Source organism: Halichoerus grypus, chromosome 5, assembly GCF_964656455.1.
Source record: "Halichoerus grypus chromosome 5, mHalGry1.hap1.1, whole genome shotgun sequence".
Classification (NCBI taxonomy): Eukaryota; Metazoa; Chordata; class Mammalia; order Carnivora; family Phocidae; genus Halichoerus; species Halichoerus grypus.
Genome location: NC_135716.1, coordinates 135,668,282 through 135,682,809, shown reverse-complemented (window position 1 = coordinate 135,682,809; position 14,528 = coordinate 135,668,282). Strand labels below are relative to the sequence as shown.

Below are 14,528 nucleotides of genomic sequence, written 5' to 3'. Positions count from 1 at the left end.
TGCTCTAGGTAGCATTGACATTTTCATATTTGTTCTGCCAATCCATGAGCATGGAATGTTTTTCCATTTCTTTGTGTCTTCCTCAATATCCTTCATAAGCATTCTGTAGTTTTTGGAGCACAGATCCTTTACCTCTTTGGTTAGGTTTATTCCTAGGTATCTTACGGTTTGGGTGCAATTGTACATGGGATCGATTCCTTAATTTCTCTTTGTTCTGTCTCATTGTTAGTGTATAGAAATGCAACTGATTTCTGTGTATTGATTTAATATCCTTACACATTGCTGAATTCCTGTATGAGTTCTAGTAGTTTTGGGGTGGGGTCTTTTGGGTTTTCCACATAAAGTATCATGTCATCTGCAAAGAGTAGGAGTTTGACTTCTTCTTTGCCAAGTTGAATGCCTTTTATTTCTTTTTGTTGTCTGACTGCTGAGGCTAGGACTTCTAGTACTATGTTGAACAGCAGTGGTGGGAGTGGGCATCCCTGTCGTGTTCCTGACCTTAGGGGAAAAGCTCTCAGTTTTTCCCCATTGAGAATGATATTCGTTGTGAGCTTTTCATAGATGACTTTTATGATATTGAGGCATGTTCCCTCTATCCCTGCACTTTGGAGAGTTTTAATCAAGAAAGGATGCTATGGGCACCTGGGTGGCTCAGTCATTAAGCGTCTGCCTTCGGCTCAGGTCATGATCCCAGGGTCCTGGGATCGAGCCCCACATTGGGCTTCCTGCTCCGCAGGAAGCCTGCTTCTCCCTCTCCCACTCCCGCTGCTTGTGTTCCCTCTCTCGCTGTCTCTCTCTCTGTCAAATAAATAAATAAAAAAAATTTTTTTTAAAATCTAAAAAAAAAAAAAAGGATGCTATATTTTTTCAAATGCTTTTTCTCCATCTATTGAGAGGATCATATGGTTCTTGTCCTTTCTTTAATTAATGTGATGTATCACTTTGATTGATTTGTGAATGTTGAACCATCCTTGCAGCCTAGGAATAAATCCCACTTGGTCGTGGTGAATAATCCTTTTAATGTATTGAAAGATACAAATGTAGTGATCCGAAGGGGCACCTGCACCCCAGTGTTCATAGCAGCAATGTCCACAATAGCCAAGCTGTGGAAAGAGCTGAGATGTCCATCGACAGATGAATGGATAAAGAAGATGTATATGTATGTGTGTGTATATATATATACACACACACACACATACATACACACAATGGAATATTACTCAGCCATCAGAAAGGATGAATACTTACCATTTATATCGACATGGATGGAACTGGAGGGTATTATGCTGAGCGAAATAAGTCAGAGAACGACAATTATCATATGGTTCTACTCATGTAAACAGGGCAGAGGACTGTAGGGGAAGGGAGGAATAACAGAATGGGAAGTCATCAGAGAGGGAGAAAAACCATGAGAGACCCTTAACTATAGGAAACAAACTGAGGGTTGCTGGAGGGGAGGTGGGTGAGGGGCTGGGGTAATTGGGTGATGGGCATTAAGGAGGGCTTGTGATGTGATAGGCACTGAGTGTTACACCCAACTGATAAATTATTGAACACTACATCTGAAACTAATGATGTACTATAAGTTGGCTAATTGAATTTAAATTAAAAAAAAAAAGTACCCTCATAAGAAGACACCAGATAGCTTGCTGTCTGCATGTGCCTCCCCTTCCCTGTCCTAAATATGCAAGCACTAAAGAAAGGCCATGTGAGGATGATTAAAAGTTTCTAAGCCATGTTAGGGAGTTTAGATTTTATTTTAAGGGAAATGAGGATACATTGAAATATTTAAACAAGGGAGCTATACAATCTGATTTCTAGCTATCAAAAAGTAAAACTGTGTTGGTTTGATTTCTCCCTTTCAAACCTTGTTCTTGGCCTGATCCTCATTCCAAGGTTAGGAGGCTGATGATGCAGTAAGCTTTAGGAAGATGATGGCAATGAATATTTCATAGACTTCATTTTTGTAGTGCTGACACTTAAGATACAATACAGTATACTAGTTCCCTGTGTTTGCTCTGGAGTCTGTTAACTTGGGTTTGAATACCAGATCCATCACATACTATCTATACTGCAAGTAACTATACATTCCTAGGCCTCAGTGTCCTCATCTTTAAAATCTGGATAATAGGGGTACCTGGGTGGCTCAGTTGGTTAAGCATCCAACTCCTGATTTCAGCTCAGATCATGACCTCAGGGTTGTGACATCGAGCCATGCATTGGGCTCCATGCTGGGCATGGAACCTGCTTAAGATTCTGTCTCCCTCCCGTCCTTCCCCCTCCCAATATTTCCCATTCAAATAAATAAATAAATAAATAGAATTTGGATAATAAAATTCATCTAATTTGGGCTAAATAGGATTGGAGATAACGTCTATAAAGTGCCTGGGATAAAGTGAGCATTCAGTAAATAATAATTATTATTGTGCTATTAAAAAAAAGCTGGTAGTTTATTAATCTTTTTTTTTTTAAGGCAAAGTTAGAATGTTCCCCTGGCAAAAAGTTTGTATTCAAATGAACTTCCCAACAAAGCAGTTTCATTGAAAGCTGTTAAAAATTTACCCAAGTTAAAATTGACATCACATTTACTCAGCTAATATCACAAAAGATATTATATGATAGGCCCTGCATTGGGCAAAAAAAAAGGGAAGAAGAAAAGGTATTACCTGGTGTGGAACATGCAAATGCAGTTCCAAGAAGCAATAGCACATGTAGGTCTGGAGCCTAGAAGAGAGGTTTGAAGGTGGAAGGAAGAATTTGGAGATCCCTGGCATGAAGATGGGACTGAAGGCATCTCAATTGATGCAGAAAAAGGATTTGATAAAATTTAACACCCATTCCTAATAAAAACTCCTAGCAAGCAGGAATAGAAAAGAACTTCCTCAAATTTGAAGATTACTAGAAAAACCAAAGCAATTGTATTCCGTGGTGAAATAGTGAAAACTTTACCTCTGAGATTAGGAACAATGTTGGCATCACTTCCATTGAAGATTGTACTGGAAATTGTTAACTAGCATAATATGGCTAACTGACCCAAAACTGATTAGTAGAAGGAAAATTTAAAAACTGTTGGAACACAAAATGTCTTTATGATTTGGGTAGGAAAGGATTTCTTAAGGCACACAAAATGCAAATGGTAAAGGAAAGAATTATAAATTTGGCTTCATTAAAATGACAAATTTCTCTTCACCAGGAAAACTCACAAATAAAATGACAGAACACATAGAAGGGGAACACATTTATAATACAGTTTCCAACAAAGAATTAGTATGGAGAATATATTTTTTAAAAAACTACAAATCAGGGGCGCCTGGGTGGCTCAGTCGTTAAGCGTCTGCCTTCGGCTCAGGTCATGATCCCAGGGTCCTGGGATCGAGCCCCGCATCGGGCTCCCTGCTCCATGGGAAGCCTGCTTCTCCCTCTCCCACTCCCACTGCTTGTATTCCCTCTCTCGCTCTCTCTCTTGCTGTCAAGTAAATAAATAAAATCTTAAAAAAAAAAAAACAAAACTACAAATCAGTAAAAGACAAATACAATAGAAAAATGGCCATCAAGATGAGTGTTTTCCAGAAAGGGAAATAAATGGCAAATAAACCTGAAAAGATGCCTGTATCAGAGTTCTTCAAAGAAAGAGATTATATGTAATATTTATATTAACATCTATTTATATTATATACAGATATACATAGAGCTAATGATTGATTGTGGGACCTAGTAAGTCCAGAATCTGTCAGGTATACCAGCAGGCTAGAAAGTCAGGCATGTGTTGATGCTACCATCTTGAGGCAGGATTTCTTCTCCAGGAAACCTCAGTTTCTCAGTTTTTGCTCTTATGGCCTTCAGCTGATTAGATTAGGGCCACCCACGTTATGTAAGGTTGTCTCCTTTACATAAAGTAAACTGATTGTAGATACCACATCTAGAATCCTTCACAGCGACGCTTAGATTAATGTTTAATTAAATAACTGGATACCATAGCCAAGTTGACACAAAACTAATCATCACAATGCCCTACCTTTACTAATTTGCATTCAAGGGAATGCAAATTAAGATCACAGTGAGGTACAATTTTATACCAACTAAATTGACAAAACTTAAGTATCTGGTAACACCAAACGTTGTAAGGTTATGTATCAGTGGGACTCTCACACTCTTGATGGATACGTAAGCTGCTACAACCATTCCAGCAAACAAGTTGGCACTTTCTTACAAAGATGATCATTTGTATGTGTGCAGCCCACACATGGGGGAAAGTGGCAGGATGGGCTAGCAAAGGAATGCAGAAGTCAATGGAACAGTGTTGCTGATGTTCTAGTCTTTAGGTTTGGTAGTGAGTTCCCAGGTGCTTATTTCATTATTATGCCTCATAACTTAATATGTTACAGATTAATCTTTTCATATTATCAAATCACCTAAAATTTTAAAGGACAAATAGCAAGAATATTTTTTTTCTAAAATGGAATTTGAAAGTAGAGTGCTTTAATCTGTGAAAGCCTTTCTTAGGAAAAAGAAATTAATAAGGGCTTAGGGGTGCCTGGGTGGCTCAGTCAGTTAAGCGTCTGCCTTCAGCTCAAGTCATGATCCCAGAGTCCTGGGATCAAGCCCCGCATCGGGCTCCCTGCTCCGTGGGAGGCCTGCTTCTCCCTCTCCCACTCCCCCTGCTTGTGTTCCCTCTCTATGTATCTCTCTGTCAAATAAATAAATAAAATATTTTTTTAAAAAAAGGGAAAAGGGCTTAGAAGACAGTGTGATTCAGGCTTAAAACTAAGGCTGGGTTTCATTGCGGCTGTTGATTCTCTCCCTAGGAAATATTTCATATGTGCAAAACTTTTCATTTAATTCCAGAGAGTAATAAGGAACATGGTCTGGAAATAGGTTGCTAAAACTGTCTAATACTATCAGTTTTGATGAACTCATCTTACTGTAAGAAATTTGTAACTGATATTCCTGGTCAGAAGGTACTATTTTATTCCTTAAAATTGACTTGTAAGTTAATAGAAATGTCATAAAACTCAATTAGAATAGAGAGAGAGAATTTTAGTTGTTTGGGTTCTGTGTGATGGAGCATAGTAGAATTCTGGCAAATGGTTGTTAGGGCTCTCTTTCAGGTTTTAAGTTTTTAATTTGGCCAACTTACCGAGGCTCAAATTGAGGGGTGACCCACTTTTGCCTGGGTCAAAACAACCAGGACATGGAGGAAAACAATTGTTTTGTTTTTTCTTTGCAAAAAGGTTTGTAAGGTTTCCTAGCTGGCAAATTCTGTATCCCACATCTAATGCATAGAAAAGCTACAATTTGAAATAGAGGTATTTTGGAAATAAAATTTTTAAGTTGCAAAATGCATCTTTGCATACATAAGATCTCTCTCTGGTAATTCTCTCAGCTGAATGAGTAACATAACATGTCATTTGTTTACAGATACTTGATAATGTGAAGAGCAGTGTCATGTTTTCTTTATCTGGCATTTGACAGCTGATAACTAGTGAAATGAGAGATTAGAGTCTGTACCACTAAAAGCATACACTGGATCCCTTCAGACAAAACTGTGCCACCTTCTATATTAAGGATTAAATTAGCCGATTGGCAAGATGTATATGCTATGCTATTGAGAGAGTTATATCTTCTTAATGAGTACACCATACGCTTTAAGTCCAAGGAAACACTAAAGCTTACAAGATAAAAAACTACCATAGTAAGAGGTAAACTAATCTGTATATTAATCATATTTCTGTATAATTCATCAAACCCTATTTTATGAAATTAATAGTATATATGTTTTAAAACGTATCTAATATTGACTTACTCATAGAGAATACTAAATTATCAACTTTACCTTTCTCTAATTTCTCTTCATAGGTGATTATCTTTTTTCCACCCAGCATTATGTTTTTATACTTTGTCTATTATATCATTCTTTTCCCCCTTGCATTGTGTTAAAGGGGAAAATATGTCTCAACTTGTAACTGTCCACTTATTTATTTTCCATTTCCATGTGATCACATATTAGGGCACTAATGATACTGTGTTTGTAACTATTAGTGGTAGTATACTATTTTTAGTTAATTCTGGAAGGAATATATGGTAGTATGATATAGGGGTTAAGGGTGCCAGACTGGTGAATCTTCACTCAGCAAGTTACTGGATTTTGCTCTGCTGTGGTTTTCTGATTTTTATTTATTTATTTATTTTTCTATAAAGGTGTTTTTTTTTTAAATTTTATTTTTAAGTAATCTCTACACCCAACGTGAGGCTCAAACTTGCAACCCTGAGATCAAGAGTCACATGCTCTTTACTGAGCCACCCAGGTGCCCCCACCCTTTTTTTAAAGTTTATTTAAGTAATCTCTACACCCAACATGGGGCTTGAACTCACGATCCCAAGACCAAGAGTCAAGAGCATGCACTTTTCTGTCAGGGAGCCCTGTCAGTGTCAGGCCTGATTTCCCGATTTTTAATAAAAAAGGGTGAGTTCAGTGCTCTGGTACTTAATAAAAGCTAAATGAAAGTTAACTGTAATAATGGCAATAATAAGAATTCTCATTGAGTTAGTTTCTGTTGTGAACTTAACATACTGACACGTGTGTATGTTTAATTTATTCATATGCAAGATAGAACAATTTGGCTATAACTTTCCAATCTAGGATCAGAATGTCTACCTATGTGATAGTCCAGTTCCTTTAGAAAATAATAATTCCATCTGTTGTATATTATGAGTAAATTTTCCAAGTCCAAATATCGACTCAGTGACAAAATTCGATTCACTTTAGTGTATATTTGAGTGCCTAGCATTTGCAGAGCAATAGAGGTTATAAACAGATATATGAAATATAGTTCCTGTACTCAAGTATTATCAATTTAACAGGAAGGATTAGGAATAGAAATCTGCTTTTTTAGGACCCCAGGTGGGTAAAAGACCAGAAGAAACGAGTTCAGACTGGATTAATAATGGAAGCAGAATGAACAGGAAAGCCAGTTTCAACATCTTGGGGAGCCAAGGGGACATAAATTGAATTACATACATACCTTAGTGGTGGTTATTGTTTTCATACCCAGGGATCTCTAGGTTTGCAGTCTACCTGTATTAATTCTCTTTGCTGGTACTCCAGCATCTACAAGTGTATTACTTGTTAAAAACTCAGTATGTGTTGTATACGAAGAGAAATGTTTAATATTATTTCTGTAAGACAGGTATAAATAAAGTATGGCCAGTGTTAGCATAGAGGTGGTAGAGGTCTTATCCCGCAGAAAAGAATTGGAAAAAACTTGGGGTGCCTGGGTGGCTCAGTCAGTTGGGTGTCCGACTCTTGATTTCAGCTCAGGTCATGATCTCAGGGTCATGAGATCGAGCCCCACGTTAGGCTCCATGCTGAGCATGGAGGCTGCTTGGGATTCTCTCTCTCCCTCTCTCTGTGCCAGAACCACCCCTCCAACTACTTGTGCTTTCGCTCTCAATCATAAGTAAGTAAGTAAGTAAGTAAGTAAATAAATGAATAAATAAATAAAATTGGAAAAAACTTCATGAAAGAATATCTGAGCGCCTGGGTGGCTCAGTCGTTAAGCGTCTGCCTTCAGCTCAGGTCATGATCCCAGGGTCCTGGGATCGAGTCCCACATCGGGCTCCCTGCTCAGCGGGAAGCCTGCTTCTCCCTCTCCCACTCTCCCTGCTTGTGTTCCCTCTCTTGCTGTCTCTGTCTCTCTGTTGAAAAATAAATAAAATCTTTAAAAAAAAAAAAAAAAGAATATCTGAGCTGGATTTCAAAGGATGCATGCGATTTCAGGTGAAGTTTAGGAGCTTTAGCGTGGTATCTTTGCACCATGCAAGGTCAAGGTATCAGCGTCAGTAGAGATTCAGAGTGAGGATTGTGCATGGCATCCTGGTGAAACAGTGAATGCCCATTGAGCAGAAACATGATCTATGTGCAGGTTCTGTACTGGGAAATAGACAGTAGGAAGGTAGGTTGATGTCATATTTGGTGGTCTGGGATGCCTTTAAGTTAAACAAATAATAGAGATCCGTGAAAGGTTTTTCACACAGCAGATGGTGGTGGTAGTGGTTGGCTAGTACAGCTGGATTATCCACACAAATCCACACATTTGTGTGCTTATTTGAATTCATGTTTTGTCTCTTTCAGGACGTTCATGATTTATTACAAGACTATGAGTTAAAGTATTGTTATGTGGACAGAAATAAGCGAACAGGTAAGATTTCAATTTTAAGCACCTGGTTTCATTTTGATTCTAAATGTGTGCATTATTAAACAAAAAAGTTTACTGTCTTTTCATTCTTAAGATAATCTCTGAAATTCTTAAGCATTAAATCATATAAATGCTACTCACAATGTATTTTCTGAAGATAACATTAGTATCCTAAATTATAATCACAATAATTAATATGTATGTCACTAGAGACATTATTTTTATAAAGAATTTTCTAATATATGTTATGTTATAATAAATTTTTATAGGCTTGTATCCTTCAGTTTTTTCATTGAAGTATATTTAACATACAGTGTTATATTTCAGGTGTATAACTTTTTTTTAGGTGTACAACATATTGATTCCACAATTCTATACATTACCCAGTGCTCACCACAATAAATGTAGTCACCATCTGTCACTGTACAGCATTACAGTGTCACGGACTGTATTTCCCTATGCCGTACTTTTCATCTCCATCACTTATTTCATAGCTGGAAGTTTGTACCTCTTAATTTCCTTTATATATTTCATCCATCTCCCCCAGATCCCCTCAGGCAACCAGTTTGCTCTCTGTATTTGTTTGTTTTTGTTTTTTTAAGTAAAGCCTATGCCCAACATGGGGCTCAAACTCATGACCCCTAGATCAAGAGTCACATACTCTACTGACAGAGCCAGTCAGGTGCCTGTTCTTTGTTTTTGTTTATTCATTTGTTTTTTAGATTCCACATATTAGTGATATCATATAGTGTTTGTCTTCCTCTGTCTGACTTATTTTACTTAGCGTTATACCTTCTGGGTCTATCCATGTGATTGCAAATGGCAAGATCTCATTCTTTTTTATGGCCAAGTAATATTCTGTTGTGTATATATACACCATATCTTCTTTATCCATTCATCCATTAATGGACACTTGGGTTGCTTCCATACCTTAATTGTTGTAAATAATGGTGCAGTAAACAGGGGTGCATATATCTTTCCAAATTAATGTTTTCATTTTTTTTTATTAAATACCCAGTAGTGGAATTACTATTACTATTACTAATTTTAATTTTTTTGAGGAACTTCCATACTGTTTTCCACAGTGGCTGCACTAATTTACATTCCTATCAATAGTTCACAAGAGTTCCCTTTTCTCCTCATCCTCATCAACACTTGTTATTTCTTTATACCAGCTATACTGTCTTTTTTATACTAGCTGTTTTGACTGGCATGAGGTAATATCTCATTGTGGTTTTGATGTGCAGTTCCCTGATGATGAGTGATGTTGAGCATCTTTTCATGTATCTGTTGGCCATCTTTATGTCTTCTTTGGAAAAATGTCTATTCAGGTCCTCTGCCTATTTTTTAATCAGATTGGTTTGTTTTTGGGGGTTTTTGGGGGGTTTTGTTGTTTTTTGGTGCTGAGTTGTGTAAGTTTATGTGTTTGGGGTATCAACCCTTTATCAGATATATCATTTGCAAATCTCTTCTCTCATTCATTAGCTTGTCTTTTTGTTTTGTTGATGATCTCCTTTGCTGGGCAAATTATTTTTGTGTAGGCTCAGTAGTTTATTTTTGCTTTTGTTTCCCTTGCCTAAGGAGACATATCCATAAATACGTTGCTAAGGGTGATGTCCAAGAAATAATTGCCTTTTTTTTTTCAACCATTAGGAGTTTTATGGGTTCAGGTCTCACATTTAGGTCTTTAGTTCATTTTGAGTGTATATTGTGTATGGTGTAAGAAACTGATCCAGTTTCATTCTTCTGCATGTCGCTGTCTAGTTTTCCCAGCACCATGTATAGAAAAGACTGTCTTCCCTATTGTATATTCTTCCCTCCTTTGTTATAGATTAGTTGACCATATAGGTATAGGTTTATTTGGGGGCTGTCTGTTTCATTGATCTGTGTGTCTGTTTTTGTGCCAATACCACACTCTTTTGATTACTACAGCTTTGTAGTAGATCTTGAAATCTGGGATTGTGATGCCTCCAGCTTTGTTCCTCTTTCTCAGGATTGCTTTGGCTTTTTGAGGTCCTTTGAGGTTCCATATAAATTTTAGGATTATTTGTTCTAGTTCTGTGAAAAATATTGTTCGTATTTTGTTAGAGATTGCATTAAATCTGTAGATAGCTTTGGGTAGTATGGGCATTTTGACAGTATTGGTTCTTCCAGTCCAGGAGCAGGAGATATCTTTCCACTTGTGTGTGCCATCTTCAATCTCATCATTGTCATAGTGTTCAGAGTACAGGTCTTTTACCTGCTTGGTTAAATTTATTCCTAGGCATTTTATTCTTTTTGGTGCAATTATAAATGGGATTGTTTTCTTTTTCTTTCCTGTTACTTCATTATTAGTGTACAGAAAGGCAATTGTTTTCTGTGTATTAATTTTGAATCCTGCAGCTTTACTGAATTCATTTATTCTAATAGTTTTTGGTGGAATCTTTAGGTCATCTGCAAATAGTGACAGTTTAACTTCTTCCTTACCAATTTGGATGAATTTTATTTCTTGTCTATTTGCTGTGGCTAGGACTTGCAGTACTGTATTGAATAAAAAGAATGGACATCATTGTCTTGTTTCTAATCTTAGAGAAAAAAAACTTTCAGTTTTTTACCATTGAGTATGATGTTAGTTGTGGGTTTTTCATGAATGACCTTTATTTAGCTTAAGGTATCCCCTAAACACACTTTGTTGACAGTTTTTATCATGAACAGAAGTTGAATTTTGTCAAATACCTTTTCTGCATCTATTGAGATGATTGTATGATTTTTATTCTTTGTTTTGTTAATGTGGTTTATCACATTGATTGATTTGTGACTACTGAACCTCCCTGCATCCCTGGAATAAATCCCACTTGATCTAGGTGAATGATCCTTTCAGTGTATTGCTGAATACACTTGCTAATATTTTGTTGAGGATTTTTGCATCTATGTTCATCAGGAATATTGGTCTGTAATTTTCTTTTTTCATAGCATCTCTGTCTCGTTTTTGTATCAGGATAATACTGGCCTCATAGAATGTATTTGGAAGCTTTCCTTCCTCTTCTATTTTTTTTAAATAGTTTGAGGACAATCAGTATTAATTCTTGCTTAAATGAAAGGTAGAATAAACCTGTAAAGCAGTCTGGTCCTGGACTTCTGTTTGTTGGACGTTTTTGATTACCAGCTCAACTCTGTTATTAGTAATTGGTCTGTTCAGATTTTCTATTTCTTCCTGATTGAATTTTAGAAAATGATATGTTTCTAGAAATGTATCCATTTCTTCTAGGTTGTCCAATTCGTTGGCATATAATTTTTTGTAGTATTCTCTTATAATCTTTCATATTTCTATGGTGTTGGTTGTTTATTCCCCTTTCATTTCTGATTTTATTTATTTGTATCCTCTCTTTTTTTTCTTGATGAATCTGGTTAAAGGTTTAACAATTTTATCTTTTCAAAGAACCAGCTCTTGGTTTCATTGATCTTTTCTATTTTTCTTTTAGTCCCTGATTTATTTCTGCTCTGATCTTAATATTTTCTTCCTTCTGGAAGGAAGGCTGGCTCTGGGCTTTGTTTGTTCTTCCTTTTCTAGTACCTTTAGGTATTAGGTTAGATGGCTTGAGATTTTTCTTGTTTCTTGAGGTAGGTCTGTATCCCTATAAATTTTCCTATTAGAACTGCTTTTGCTGTGTCCCAAAGATTTTGGACCATTGTGTTTTTATTTTCATTTGTTTTCATGTATTTTTAAATTTCCTTTTTGGTTTCTTTATTCACCCATTGGCTGTTTAGTAGCATGTTATTTAGCTTCCATGTTTGTGGGGGGGTTTTTTGCATTTTTTTTCTTGTGATTGATTTCTTGTTTTATACCATGGTAATCAGAAAATGTATGTAATAGGATTTCAATTTTCCTGAATTTATTGAAACTTGATTTATTCTGGAGAATGTTCCCTATGAACTTGGAAAGAATGTGTACTCTGTTGGTTGTGGATGGAATGTTCTGTATATATCTGTTAAGTCCATCTGCTCTAATGTGTCATTCAAAGACACTGTTTCCTTATTGATTTTCTGCCTGGATGATCTATCTGTTGATGTAAGTGAGGTGTTAAAGTCCCTAACTGTTATTGTATTACTGTCAGTTTCTCGCTTTGTGTCTGTTAATATTTGCTTTATGTATTTAGGTGCTTCAATATGAAAGAAAATTTTTAAGACTTCACAAAATTTTGCATTACATGTAGTTGGGAAAAATAAAATATGTAGTTTGAAAATATTGTAAAAATAAAAAACAAAACAGAACATTGTAGTATCTTATAGTGGAAGTCCTTTTTTTTTTTAAATTTTATTTATTTATTTGAGAGAGAGAGAACATGAGTGGGGTGAGGGGCAGAGGGAGAAGCAGACTCCTCTCTGAGCAGGGAGCCTGATGCAGGGCTTGATCCCGGAACTCCAGGATCACAAACCAAGCGGAAGGCAGACGTCCAACCAATTGAGCCATCCAGGCACCCCGTGGAACCCCTAATATAATTCCTATACTTTAATTTGAGTCACTGGTCGTGAAATTGGTTAAGTGGGTAGTGTCAGTATTAAAAAGCACCATGAGATAGTATAGAAATATGAGAGCGCATTGCATGTGGTAGGAGTATTAGTTCTTGATACTTTTGTTTTGGAAATGTGTATGTGTGTACCAAGACACAGACCAAAAATATGTTCCTTACTGTGGACCATAGTCAAAAAAGTTTGAAAACAATGGCTTAGAAAATTATTTATTTCATTGTGTTATCTTCTAGCTTTTGTTACCTTACTGAATGGGGAGCAAGCCCAGAATGCAATTCAGATGTTTCATCAGTATTCTTTTCGAGGAAAGGACTTAATTGTTCAGCTCCAGCCAACAGATGCTTTGCTGTGTATTACCAACTTGCCCACTTCTTTTACATTAGAAGAGTTTGAAGAACTTGTTCGTGCTTATGGAAATATCGAGAGATGTTTTCTAGTCTACAGTGAAGTTACTGGCCATTCCAAAGGCTATGGATTTGTGGAATACATGAAAAAGGACTTTGCTGCAAAGGCTAGATTGGAGTTATTGGGTAAACAATTGGGAGCATCAGCTCTGTTTGCACAATGGATGGATGTTAATCTATTGGCCGCAGAGCTCATTCATTCTAAGTGCCTTTGTATAAATAAACTCCCTAGTGACTACAGGGATTCAGAGGAGCTGTTGCAATTTTTTTCCAATATACATAAACCTGTGTTTTGCCAGGTATGTATTCTTGAGGTATCATTTGAAATATTTGAAAATTTCTGCCTATGTATTCTACATGCACTCACAAATTTATTATACCTATGTGAATATCACAATGGAGAATGTAAGTCTTCTTTAGTCTGTGATGAAGACTTTGAGGTCACTCTAAATTTTAAGTCAATTCCTTTTATGGATGAGTCAACCTATATTATTATATAGTTAAGTATGTCTTAGCAAACCCATCACTTACTCATTCACCTCATTCCATCCATTTGTTGAGCCCTTCATCCATTGATCCATTCATCCATCCAAGTTTTACTTATTATCTTCTCTGTGCCAGACACTATATTGCTAAAAGTTAGAAATACAGAGAATAGAAACGTACTCTCTCAATACCTTACAATTTTGTAGAAGATATTGACAAGCAAATAATTATAAATCCTGTATAAAGATAATGTAGTGGAAGATAGGAAAGTATTATGAAGTTTAAAAAGAATGTATAATTCTATGTTAATGGGATCATGGTGAGACATTTAGAGAAGATCCTGAAAACTGACAACACTGGTAAGAATTTTCATGTACTTGATCAGTAAAATTAAATATATTCTAAATAAACAAAAATATATACTGTATAAAGCTCCTTCCCTTGTAGGTGTTCAGTAGCAACTGATGAACTCTTTTCTCTCTTGCTTCCCTTAACTTCTTCCTTCCCTCTCTTCTCTCCTCCCATGCTCCTTTTCTTCTTACCCCCTATTTCCTGCCCCCACCACCCCACCATTTTTCTTTAATCATACATTTGTTGAGTCTCTACTATTACAGTAGAAAGTTTAGAGTTGTTATAGTTTTATATATATATATAAGTTATATATATATCTCCACACACACACACAACCATATATATAACTATATATAATTATAATGTATTATATATCATGTTTATATAAATTTATATAGAAATAATATAGATTATACATAACTATATAACTATATTTAAAACATATAACTATATAGAAACAATAGATTAATGCTACCATCTTCTTCTTACATTTCTACCCCTCCAATCCCAATATATGCATCAAAGAAACCATCTAAGAGCATCATAAAATTAGAAAATTTTGTGACAGAGCTTTTATCAAATC

The 14,528-nt window shown here is 36.0% G+C and overlaps 1 protein-coding gene across 4 annotated transcripts in view; it reads left to right on the top strand.

Moving 5' to 3' along the window:
* RAVER2 (ribonucleoprotein, PTB binding 2) overlaps nucleotides 1-14,528 on the top strand; it is a 97,476-nt gene that overhangs the window by 19,954 nt on the left and 62,994 nt on the right. For all 4 annotated transcript variants that reach the window (XM_036109997.2, XM_036109982.2, XM_036109970.2 and 1 more), the window contains exons 2-3: nucleotides 8,132-8,198; nucleotides 12,938-13,407. In XM_036109997.2, coding sequence (XP_035965890.1) covers nucleotides 8,132-8,198; nucleotides 12,938-13,407 — 537 coding nt within the window. The remainder of the gene's footprint in view (nucleotides 1-8,131; nucleotides 8,199-12,937; nucleotides 13,408-14,528) is intronic.